Below are 12,971 nucleotides of genomic sequence, written 5' to 3' on the forward strand. Positions count from 1 at the left end.
GAATAAAAAACAATCCACCAGCCACACAGCGGGTCTCATTCGCGTTGTTATTTGCTGATTAGTTCTCCGCTCTGAGTTTACTGGTCACTCAAGACGCTAAGTGGTGGAAATGGGAACCACAGAAACATACAGTGTAATTTTATTCCTTGGGTATTTGTTTTGAATCAGTTTTAAAGTAAAAAGCTCGTAACGTCCAATCTTTTTTGTTTTTTTAAACATTAGGAACTCGAATCTTTCTGCTTTTTCGAGGGTAAGTTATTATTTTATGCTAATGTTACTGATGGGAATTCTTTTTCTCGTGAAAGCAGCGGATGAATAAATGAAGGAAGGACAAGGACATCTTGCGGCGGCTCATTTCTTCCTCTTTGATGCTCTTAAATGTGGAAAAGAAAAGTGAGAGGGTGTTGGTGGTAGTACTATTAGCAGTAATAACAGTGTTATAAAGGTGTTATTAAAACAGTAAGCAGTAGTTGGCCAGATTTGAGCCTGATTGCTGTTGGCACATCTGGCTGTGAGCCAACAGCTGCATCGTTCAGGAGTTCATGAAGTCATGTTTGTCCCGGTTATGTTTGGAAAAACAAATTCCCTATAAATATAGAAATGTGGTAAGGCCGATGCAGAAGAGGTCTGTTGTGTGTGTAAACGAAAAAGCTTTTAAAAATCGTCCAAATATTGGTTTTGCAAAGATAAAAAGAGGGAGGAAATGTATTCATTAAGTTTATTAGACCTCAATAAGTGAAATTCAGACTTGACAAATATTGAAGAAAGTGAGAAAAAACATTCTGAAACGACCAAAACAAAGTACTTAAACGTCAATAAAGATGCAATCAAGTGTAGAGAATCGAGGAAACGTGTGGGAATACATTTTGATAATGAGATTGCAAACTTGGGGCCAAGTTGTGTCATTTATGAGTTCAGCAAACACTCCGATGAGTGAAACTCACATTATAATCGCCACCTGGACTGAGGCCATGAACATTCAGCGAGGGGCGGGGCTTAACTTGCAAAGATCCCGCCCTCTTTACTTAGATCGGAGCAGAAAAGCCAAACCGACACCCCCGATAAAAGGCCCCGCGCTCGTAAAACATGCCGCCGCGGAGGAGCAAACAAGACGGACGGATCAACAATATATATCAACAATATCAAAATAGAGTTTTCCTCTCCAGATAAACATGAATTCATAACTTCACTAAATATAGACACGATGCACCGGCTCCTCGACCTTCGATGAAGTCGTAGACGATATGGGAACATGCTGCGTTACTGCAACCCTTCCTCTGGGCACCGTGAACGTGTTGCGCAACACGTCACACCAGATGTGCGTCCTCCTCATCGTCGGCGGCACGATGAAGATGGTCGTCTTCGTCACATTAAACTCAACGCGTGAGACTTGTGTGTGGTTTGTACGGAGACGGTAGATTCCACATCCTGTTCCTAAATTGGGCTGACCGTCACACCCACGATGGCACCATTTCCCTGCAGAGGTCTTACACACACACACACACACACACACACACATGGATGGCTCTTCCTTTCCCCTGTAGGGTATAAAAGCAGAAGCAGAAGTCGTCCGAGTCGGAGCAGCGGCAGCAGACCCGACTCCGACCAGCAGCTCCTCTCTCCTCCTCTTCACCCGAGGTGAGTCCTTTACTTTCTTTATTTAGTAAAACTTATTTTACCGACTTTTTAATTCGTAAGAACTCCGCCGCGCCGCATCGATTTTTTTACAATCCCCCCCCAGCGTCTCGTATAGTTTTTTTTGTCTTCGCTTCCAGATGTGAAGATGCAAGAGAACGATGCCACATCTCAAAGTCGTTGAGCTCACATTCTTCGCTTGTTGTTGCGCAATCTTTGAAAACCGTGTCGGTTCGAATGCAAACGAAGCCTATTGTGCATTATTATTATTGTTATTATATTAATATATATGCACCTTTACATTTGATGGGAATGGCTGCTTTAGGTCCCAGATGTTACCACCTGAATCAATGCTGTAAAAAACAAATCTGAATAGTATAGTTACCGTAGTAACACTATCAATATCAAAATAATAATAACAATAACACATTTATAATACATGCATAAACAATGCTGTGGACAGTATGGTGTTTGCAGAGTCCTGCTGGGGAACATGTGTGGACTTTTCTCCTGTGTCAGCATTCTGCACAGTTGTGTGAAAAAAACATGTGTGTGTGTGTGTGTGTGTGTATACACACACTTTATGTAAAGACACTACATGCATTTACTCAAACACTTGCACAGTTTTGAAATACCTGAGAATTTCCTATTTTGTGCCACTCGTAGTTCGACTTAATTAATTTGAGTACTTTTTTAAAGTGTTTACTCCAAACTTGTGAAATAAAAATGGGCAACGCCTTTGGTGTGAACGCAGCATCAGAGTCTCTCTCTCTCTCTCTCTCTCTCTTTGACGCAGTTGAGTAAATGATGTTATTTAAATCGATTCTTTCTGCGGACGCTCGTACAAAATAAGTTTTCCTTCATCTCGCGTGAGTCTCGTAGGTTATCAGGACGTAACAGTCCCAGAACTTTGCAGAAGTCAAAGTTCTTCGCTGAAGGAACTCGGTGACTAACGACTATCGACGTGTTGAACTGCGGAAACGGACGAAGAAATTCACAAGGAACATTTCACTTTTTCCACAGCTGCTGAGTAAATGTGTTGCTTGTTTAGTCCGGTGACGATAACCCTGAGTTCATAGTTGTTGCCTCTTAGCGCCTCATGCACACCTGCAGTGTGACGAGCAGCTTTACCTTCACCTGTTGTCAAAGCTCGGCTGGCCTCATGTCAACTCTTCATCTGGAAACCGGAGCGGAATAAAAACACAATATTGTAACAAGTCCAGTAGAATAAAACAGAACAGGACAGGTCACTGTGTGCCTGCCTGTCTGTCTGTCTGTCTGTCTGTGTGCCTGTCTGTCTGCTCATCTTTCTGTATGTGTCTGCCTGCCTACCTGTCTGCCTGTCTGTCTGTATGTGTCTACCTGCCTGTCTGCAGAAGGTAAGCGTGTCTGTGTACCGGTGGTTGACCACAGAGCGTCCTTTATGTGTTAAACGATGACTCAGCAGCCAAACGTGGTCCCAGCGACCAGCAGGCGCCCACGTTACGCAACAGCTGGCCTCGCTCTCGGGCAGGTGTTGTGTGTGTGTGTGTGTGTGTGTGTGTGCGTGTGTGTGACTGCAAAAATTATTTAAAAACAAATCCTCCAAAACACAGAAAAAGTGTCTTTTCTTAACCATGAGCATCTGACCGGAAGAGGAGCGGCTGTAAACTCGCCTGCAGCTACACACACACACACACACACACACACACACACACACACACACACACATGGAAACCATGAAGCATTTCACTCTGTTATTCATCATTCACAAGCGTCAATATGTGCATTTAACTTAAAGGCATAGTTTTTTATATTAAAATAGGTCCTTCTTGAATACAAAAGAGAGAGAGACACACACACACACACACACACACACACACACACACACATGGAAACCATGAAGCATTTCACTCTGTTATTCATCATTCACAAGCGTCAATATGTGCATTTAACTTTAAGGCATATTTTTTATATTAAAATAGGTCCTTCTTGAATACAAAAGAGAGAGAGACACACACAAACACACACACACACACACAAACACACACGGGTTTTTCCAGTTTTTTTCACATGTGTGAAGCAGATGAGTTTTCCTGCAGGAATGAACGCAGCGTGGCGTGAATCCTCAAAGAAACTCTGAGCACTCACTAACTCGAGGCATATTTTTCAGTGTGCGGTCTGATTTATAGCAAACACACAAAAGATAAGTGTTAAAATAACCGCCATGTGTTTTCCATCCTCCTCTTCCAGGCCCTGAACGCCCCGCCGCCACCATGTCTGATCCAGGTGCCGCCCCGACCTCCTCTCTGGCCCCCCCTCCTCCCGCCGGACCCCCTCCCAAGATGACGAACCGCGGCCGCTCCGCGGACCCCGTCTCCAGCTCCAACTCCGACTCCCCCGACATGCCGGAGTTTGAGCCCTTCGGGGTCCCCGGCCCGAGAGGCTTCCCCCCCATGACGGGTGAGCTCATTCACAACCAGCTCATCACAATTAACAACAGGTTGGAGTTTAAAACCGCAGATATCGCAATGAAAACCTCCAGTGTGATTACTTATATTATTTAAGACATATATTACAAATATTATGGCATTTTATTTCATGACAGTTTAAGTATTTAAATCAAGCATTATGTCATTATAGTGAACATTAAGGCTGCATATAATTTTTTTGTTTTTTAAACGTATGGGTCAAAGGGATATTGGATAACTGACGGTATTTTTTTGATTTTTAAATTAAAGGCCATGTTTCTTTAAATCAGGCGATGAATAAACCACTCTGTAAAAAACTTTATAATTCGAATATGAATTACATTTTAAAAGTTAAGTGTATGTATTTGCTGAAGTGGAGATTTCTGGATCAGAGACTGAGAAAAGAAAATCTAATTCTGACAAATATATTGTAAAATTCACTTCATTTCGAAGACACTGAAGGGGGAATGGAGTAAATACATGTAACTAGTATAATAATAATAATAATAATAATAATTCAAACTTATATAGCGCTTTTCTAAATACACAAAGACGCTTATATATCACTATTAAACTTCCCCAGTTAATTACTCGCATTAAGACAATAACTTTTTGTTTTACTGAGTTTTTCTGAAATGTTATGTTCAATATGCAAATAAACCATGAGCTATGCTAACTTTTTGGTGAATTTGGGAAATATCTGGAGCCAGATGTAGAGAAATGAACATCTATATTTATGTCATGGAGAGATTTTCTTTCCATTGGGCTAAAAAGAAGACATGCTGTGGAAGAAAAATGTCAAAATCGACTAGAAATTGTGTTTTTCCTACCCGTTTTTTAATTTTTCCTCGCATACCAAGTCGTCTTCTTTAAAAAAAAAAAATGTTATACTTGATATTTTATTTAGGTATTTTTACAGAAATACAGCCTTCAAAAGTAAGAGTGCATAACAATAATAAAACATTAAAATAAAGTCCAAATTAACCATGCATCTGGCCAAGAAGGGCCATAAGGAAAAACACAAATAAAAATGTTAAAGCAGGAAAATAATAATAAATAAGGAAGCAAAAATACAACCAACGTTGTCAGTCAATCATAAATTCGGTCCAACAAACAGATCTCTAGTACAAAATATATTCAAAGAGTATATTCACAGAGTATCTTTAACTTAGTTTTAAACTTATATATATGGGTTGCATCTTGTCGAAACATAGTGCTTTTCTTCTGAAGAGATACTGAGTCCCAAATCCTGTGAGGTTAGGGAAGTCTTCTTCTTTTAAGGGCAGAAAATAGCCAACGGACAATGACACAACTTCCTGTGGTTTCCACATGATTGACGTCCCAACCGGATAAATTCTGCTCACTTCCTGCTGCTCAGTGAGAGATACCCAGAGGCCAGCGGCCGGCGTCCTCTTGATAACGCCGTTGTCTCTCCCTCTCCATTCAGAATATTTGGACATTTCCAAAGTGGACATGATGAAGGGGCCGGACCAGAGCAACAAGAAGCAACACCGCACCGCGGTGTTCAACTCCGACTATCTCATCGTCCGCCGAGGTCAAGAGTTCCAGGTCAAGGTCACCTTCAACCGACCCTACGAAGCGGCTAAGGACACGTTCGCAGTGGAGTTCGTCATCGGTGAGTTTTTGTGTCGCCCCACCACGTCATTTTATGCGGCCCCTGACGGCTTGAAAGACATATGATCGCCTTTATATCCTGTGCTTTTATTTTGAAGGTTTCAAATGAAATGGATTTGTGTTACACTATTAGAGAAATGTTCATGTGTACAATATTTCTACTCTCGAATACACAATAATCAAAATGCAAAGAGAGTTATCTCGTATGTTCGGGAGTAGTTTATACAGCGTTACACCGGCCCTTTAAAAGGCGGCCGTGATGCTGATGTGGCCCACGGTGAAGCTGAGTTTGACGCCCCTGGTCTTGACCTTTTTGCATGAATCGGCCATTGCTCCCCAGGCTCCAGCCCTCAGTACAGCAAGGGCACCTACATCCCCGTCTTCCCCACCAAGGAGCGCCAGAGCTCCTGGGAAGGCCGCATCGTGGACGCCGCCGGCTCCACGGTCACCATGGGCGTCACTCCCGCGGCAGACTGCATCGTGGGGAAGTACCACATGTACGTCGCCGTGAAGACGCCCTTCGGCATCCGCAGGACCAGATGGGACAAGAGCCGAAACCTCTACGTTCTCTTCAATCCCTGGGTGCCGGGTCGGTTTGAGGCTCCTTGAACGCAACTTTATTTAAATTTTCCGCCTCTTTTTTTTCTTCTCACACTGTGTTTTTCTTCTTCTTTTCGGGGTCCTCAGATGATGCCGTGTTTCTGGACGATGAGAGAGAGAGGCAGGAGTGCGTGATGACCGAGATGGGGATCATCTACCACGGCTCCTTCGACGACATCGCAGAGAGGAACTGGAACTACGGACAGGTAGAAGAAAAACAAACACTTCAAGAAGGCTTTTAGGACTGAATCTCCAATTACTTTTCACTTGTTCTTCTTCTAGTTTAACTTCGGGGTCCTGGATGCCTGTCTGTACATCATGGACCGGTCTGACATGCCCATCACCAACAGAGGAGACCCCATCAAGGTGACCAGAAAGGCTTCTGCTATGGTGAGGAAATATTCATTTACAACCACTAAAACACAGGAAACTGGTTCACACATACATAAGGTACGCAGTTAAAAATCATTAATGATAGCAGCTGGTCGACGATGTCAAGACAATTTATTATATTGATTCACAATGATTAAGACAATTTATTTGATTTATTAATGATGATCGGGACTATTTTAATTTTTTTATTTACGATTATTACGATTTTTTATTTTATTTTATTACAATGATCAAGACTATTTTTTATTTACGATGATTCAGACTATTTATTCTCATTCATTTAAAATGATCAAGACTATTTATTTCATTTATTTACAATAATCAAGACTATTTATTTTATTTATTTTATTTATTTTATTTATTTTATTTATTTTATTTATTTTATTTATTTTATTTATTTTATTTATTTTATTTATTTTATTTATTTTATTTATTTTATTTTATTTTATTTATTTCATTTATTTTATTTTATTTATTTCATTCCCTCATAAAATAATTATTATTCATCTACTAAACAAGAGAAAAGCCTTTTCAGACAAATCCAGCTTTTCAAAATAAAGTGTCATTTGCCAAACATATGGGCTTTCACTGTTGTTTTAAGTGAACATGTCGTCTGAAATATCGTGGTTGTCAAGGGCAACCCATCAAATGTCTAAAAATCTTCTCAGCTGAACTCTCGTGATGACGATGGCGTGCTGGTGGGGAACTGGAGCGGCAACTACACCTACGGAGTGGCGCCCACTTCCTGGACCGGCAGCACGGACATCCTGCTCACCTACGCCAGCAGCAAGATGCCCGTCAGCTTCGCTCAGTGCTGGGTCTACGCCGCCGTCTTCAACACCTGTGAGATCTTTACCGGATCCCCAAAAAATAATTAAATGTATCCTCTATAGCAGGGGTGTCAAATTTCTCTAATATTATAACATAAATCCATTTAATTTGAAACCTTCAAAATCAAAGCACAGGATATTTTTCTTGAATTTCGTTAAGAAAAGGTGATCATGTGTCTTTCAAGCTGTCAGGTGCCACATAGAATGATGTTGGAGGGCAAAATTCGGCCCGCCGGCCTCGTGTTATGATATAAGAACTTACACCAGGAGGCGTAATCGTGCAGCATCGGATCAGAAATGCCTTAAATTCTCAAAAAATAAATTGATTGAAGGATTTCATGGCATAAACTCAATAAAAGGAAGCATAGAGACCAAAATATTCTTGCACTCGTATTCATATAAGACACAAAATAAATCATGCACGCTGAATAGAGATGAAAAGATAAATACAATTCAACTGAATAAATTCATCGTGGTAAAACAGTAGGATTAGAACAAGATAAATGAAGAAATGAACTATATATAAATACAAAAACGATAGTACAAAAACACCTAAAACTATGCTTACAATCAGACTTAATAATGAGCAATATCACAAATCATTAAATTATAAAACGCAATATAAAAGCCACGCTGAACTGGACGACCCGAGGCCCGGGTTGTATCCTAATCATAATATTTGACTTTATTCACTCCTTTAATTGTGTATTTTTCTTCCTCTCCAGTCCTGCGCTGTCTGGGCATCCCGTCGCGGGTCGTCACAAACTACTTCTCCGCTCACGACAACGACGGAAACCTGAAGACCGACATCATCCTGGACGAGGACGGCCGGATCGACCGCGTCCGCACCAGAGACACCATCTGGTAAACAAACACAGACACGTTTAAAATATAATAAAACAACTTGTATTATACTCATTTTAACAGATCATGGCATGAAACTTACTGCTGGTGAAATTACTCTTTTATTTTCTTCCTTTGGGTCACGATACATTATTTAAACTGGTAAACTATCACCACCGTCAGAGCTTTATAGCCTCAAAGGGGTCCATTAAACTATTAAACTTTATTAAAAGTATAAATGCACATCTGTCCGTCACATCGTCCATGTCAAAACTGATTCCTTTTACCTTTTCAAAATAAAAGCCCGATTTATCTATTAGAGAGGAAGTGGATTTAAACCTCTATAAATTCTTCATACAATATCAAAAAGGCATACATCAAAACCAAGAAGGCAAATACAAAACAGGCGATCAACCCAAAACAATAAACCTTCCATGGGGTTATTCACACACGTGTTCTGCGTTTTTTCAAAATAAAAGTCGGATTTATCTATTAGAGAGGAAGTGGATTAAAACCTCTATAAATTCTTCATACAATACAATATCTCAAGGCATACATTAAAACCAAAAAGGCAAATACAAAACAGGCAATCAACCCAAAACAATAAACCTTCCATGGGGTTTATTTACACTAATGATGATGTTTGAAATAATGTTTTTATTATTATCAGGAACTATCACTGCTGGAACGAGTGCTTCATGACCCGACCTGACCTCCCAACCGGCTTTGGAGGCTGGCAGATTGTGGATGCAACGCCGCAAGAGACCAGCGATGGTAAATAACAACATATAGCTTTTGCTGGTTTTCATAATAAAATGTAATTAAGTCTTCTATTAATTGCTCCTCCAATTATTCACATACATATCTATGTCTCTCTATCCACAAAGGCATGTACAGATGTGGTCCTGCATCAGTCCATGCCATAAAACACGGGCAAATATGCTACCCGTTCGACGCTGCCTTTGTGTTTGCTGAGGTGAGTCTTCGATATTCTTTCAGTTTGATTGTCTGTCAAAAAGTTAATAAAAATAAGTGTGTCTGTAAAGTGAGAGCGAGTGTTTATTGGAGCGTCTGTCCGGCAGGTGAACAGCGACGTGGTGTTTTACACCCGGAGTAAAGACGGCTCCCTGGAGCTGGTCAAGGTGAACCGGACTCATGTGGGCCGCATGGTTTTGACCAAGACTCCGGGAGACGTGACCCGTCGAGATATCACCGATCAATACAAGTTTCCTGAAGGTCAGAAACCAAATAATGGTTTTGTTTTTTTAAAGCAGGTAGAATATTCTTCTCTTTCGCCCGACGATAAGGGCACAAGAATATGCTTAAACCCGCAGTGACTAAATGAAATAAATAGTCTTGATCATCAGAAGTAAATAAATTAAAGTCTTGATCAAAAGAAAATAAATTAAATAGATTAAATAAATTAAATAAATAAATAAAAAATTGAAAATGCTGAATCCTGTAAAACTAAAACTCAGCATGAGGCTTCACTTATTTTTTATTTTTTTATTTAGTTCACCGGGAAAAGCCTCATTGAGATTAAAAATCTCCTTTACAGGAGTTTCCTGGCCTAGACAGCAGCAGCATGCTAAGCAAAGTTTCAGACATAAAACAACATAAAACAGTGACAGACAATAGAAACAAATATATACAGTGGGTACGGAAAGTATTCAGACTCTTTAAAATGTTCACTCTTTGTTTCACTGCAGCCGTTTGCTCAAATAAAAACAGTTCATTTTATTTCTCTTAGGGTCTGAATACTTATGACCATGTGATATTTCACTGAAGATTAAATCTATTTACCTTATTGTAAAAATACATATATTTACATATATATATATGTATATATATAATGGGATAATTCAGTTTTTCTTTTTTAAATATTGAATCGGGTCAAAATGACCCGAAGGCAACACAAGGGTTAATAAATTTGCAAAAATGTCTACATTTCTGTCTTTTTCTGACCAAATGGGGCGCTGAGTGAACATTATTGAGAAATAAAATGAAATTTGTTGAATTTCAGCAAATGGCTGCAAGGAAACAAAGAGTGACACATTGTAAGGGGTCTGAATACTTTCCGTAATTTTTTAGATCACAACGTGATTAAAAAAACAAAATAAGACTCAAGTCATCATAGCCCAGTTCACACAGGTGCACAGACCTCAGTCCAAGAAGACATCTTCAACCAGATGAATCTTCCTCCAACTCTTTCAACCGATACGTTCTCTGCAGGCAGCGCCGAGGAGCGGACCGTCCTGCAGAAGGCGGAGCAGTTCGGCTGTCAGCGAGACAAGTCCGACCTCCCCGAGGCCGACGTGGAGCTGGTGCTGCCGGCCATGGAGATCAGCGTGGGCGACGACTTCGAGCTGACCCTGGAGTTCGTGAACCACAGCGGGGAGGAGCGCACCGTGGACGCCTACATCAACGGCAGCGTGGTGTATTACACCGGAGTCACCAGCTCCGAGTTCCTGTTCAGGAGCCCCACCGTGACCATTGACCCCAAGAAAAGTGAGAAAGGGCGTTCACACTAAAAGGCATGAACGGCCGATGGGGAGAGTGCAGAGATGGATTATTTGTGTGTGTGTGTGTGTGTGTGTGTTCTCCAGGTGTGAAGGAGGTGGTGGAGGTCAAGTCTAAAAAATACATGAATTCCCTGGTGGAGCAGGCCAACCTCCACTTCATCGCCACCGGGAAGGTCAAGGAGACGGGCCAGATCGTCACCGCCATGAAAGTCGTCACTCTGCACAATCCCAAGCTCACCGTCACGGTCCGTCGCTTTGAGTCCGTCCGCCCGAACAATTCATCTGAAAGTTGTTGCCATCCCGCGTTTTATAAGCAGATCTATTCACGTCGTTGTCATTGTTGTTGTTGTTGTTGTGTTGGTTCAGGTGTCCGACGGCGGCAAAGTGAACGAGGAGATGACGGCGACCGTGGAGTTCACGAACCCTTTCAACTTCGGCCTGGAGGCCGTCTACATCCGCATGGAAGGACCCGGGCTCATGCTGCCCATGTCCAAATATTACAGGTGAGTTCATCAATAAATTCTTCATGGAAGTTATAGAATACGATTATTTTTCTGTTTTATAGTTAAAGCCCTGCCAGGTTTTTCATAACCAACTGACTCTCCAATTTTTTATTGACGATGATCACGACTTTTATTTATTTTAATTTTGTATTTAGGATGATCAAGACTATTTATTTTATTTTATTTATTTTATTTTGGGATTTTTCATAACCAACTGACTCCATTTTTGGATTTACGATGATCAGAACATTTATTTATTTTATTTATATATTTATTTATTTTATTTACGACGATCAAGACTTTAATTTATTTATTTATGATGATCAACACTATTCATTTCATTTAGTCATAGCGGGTTTAAGCATGTTTTTGTGCCCTTATCGTCGGGCGATACTGCTTCTCTTGATTTATTTGATGACCTCGCTGACCTTCTGGCCTCTAACTGACTCTGCTGGTTCCAGTCTGATCCCAGCACAGTCCTCTCTGACCTGGACCGAGTATTTCATCCCGCAGCGAGCCGGCAGCAGCCGGCTGATGGCGTCTCTGGACTGCGCCGCTCTCAGGCAGGTCGACGGCACGGCGTCCGTCACCATTGCCGGCCGGTCGCTGTAGGACCCCCGGCGTCCCTCACGGATGATAAACCTCTCACGTAGCAAAGCGAGAGGTTTACAGCTGGCTTAACAGGCGTATGGCTTCAGCATCTACGATACGAATGGCAATTTGAATATTTTAACAGTTAAAGGAACGGCGCGTGTTGCATTGAGGGGGATATTTTCACTGTAGTTCTCCTACAAGCTAGTTTCAGTTAGTTGCAATATGCACCTTCACCGCTAGATGGCGCCAAAAACAAGACACACAATAATCTCTCCAAAAGCAGTTAAATTATATTCTCTTTATTTGGGGTTAAACATGGCTGTCTTCGACATCATTCATTCATTTAATCATTCACAACTCATTATAAGGACAATAAAGACTTATCTAGTATTATACTCTATATTCAGCGGTGAACAGGGGATTTCTTAAAAGAACTAATTGCTGTTAAATTTGTGACTTTTCCCACTTAGAATTAACACACTCACATGAATATGCAGTGTAGTCAATGCAAGACACTGTGGAAGAAATAGTGAGTGATTTAAGGGAGTCTGTGATTAAATTAATCCATTAATCTATTTTTAGCCATTAGAGACAGAATTACACAAGACGAGATGACAGATAATTAGTTGTGAATGTGAGCTAACCATGTGATGCTTTGTTTCATTTAATACATAATAAATGTTGATTAAATGCAGCTTCAACTAATTTTCAAGATGTACTCCCACAATGCAACTATTAAAAGTGTTCACCTTTTTACATCAAGCATCAATTCAAGTTTGTTGCCATTTTTTTCTTTTGGAACAAATGCAAATATCAAGCAAATAAAAGATTAATAACTGCATAATTTTGCCCTCAGAAGTGTGCATCTGTTGATTCAGGGCTCATAATTGGTTGCCATCATTACCATCTTGACTTTATGAGCAACAAAGTCTAAAATGTATACAGAAAAAAGACCAATCATGCATC

General features: G+C 40.7%; 1 protein-coding gene across 1 annotated transcript; it reads left to right on the top strand.

The window, feature by feature from the left end:
* The first annotated feature begins 1,529 nt into the window (after positions 1–1,529).
* f13a1b (coagulation factor XIII, A1 polypeptide b) lies at positions 1,530–12,774 on the top strand. Its single transcript, XM_056442917.1, has 15 exons — positions 1,530–1,638; positions 3,868–4,077; positions 5,533–5,721; positions 6,061–6,309; positions 6,408–6,526; positions 6,603–6,710; positions 7,382–7,556; positions 8,269–8,407; positions 9,057–9,160; positions 9,274–9,362; positions 9,469–9,622; positions 10,619–10,894; positions 10,993–11,153; positions 11,275–11,411; positions 11,873–12,774. Exons 2-15 carry the CDS (start codon positions 3,891–3,893, stop codon positions 12,021–12,023), a joined length of 2,238 nt encoding a protein of 745 aa, XP_056298892.1. The 5' UTR covers positions 1,530–1,638; positions 3,868–3,890; the 3' UTR covers positions 12,024–12,774.
* Positions 12,775–12,971: the final 197 nt, after the last annotated feature.

Source organism: Pseudoliparis swirei, chromosome 21 (assembly GCF_029220125.1).
Source record: "Pseudoliparis swirei isolate HS2019 ecotype Mariana Trench chromosome 21, NWPU_hadal_v1, whole genome shotgun sequence".
NCBI lineage: Eukaryota > Metazoa > Chordata > Actinopteri > Perciformes > Liparidae > Pseudoliparis > Pseudoliparis swirei.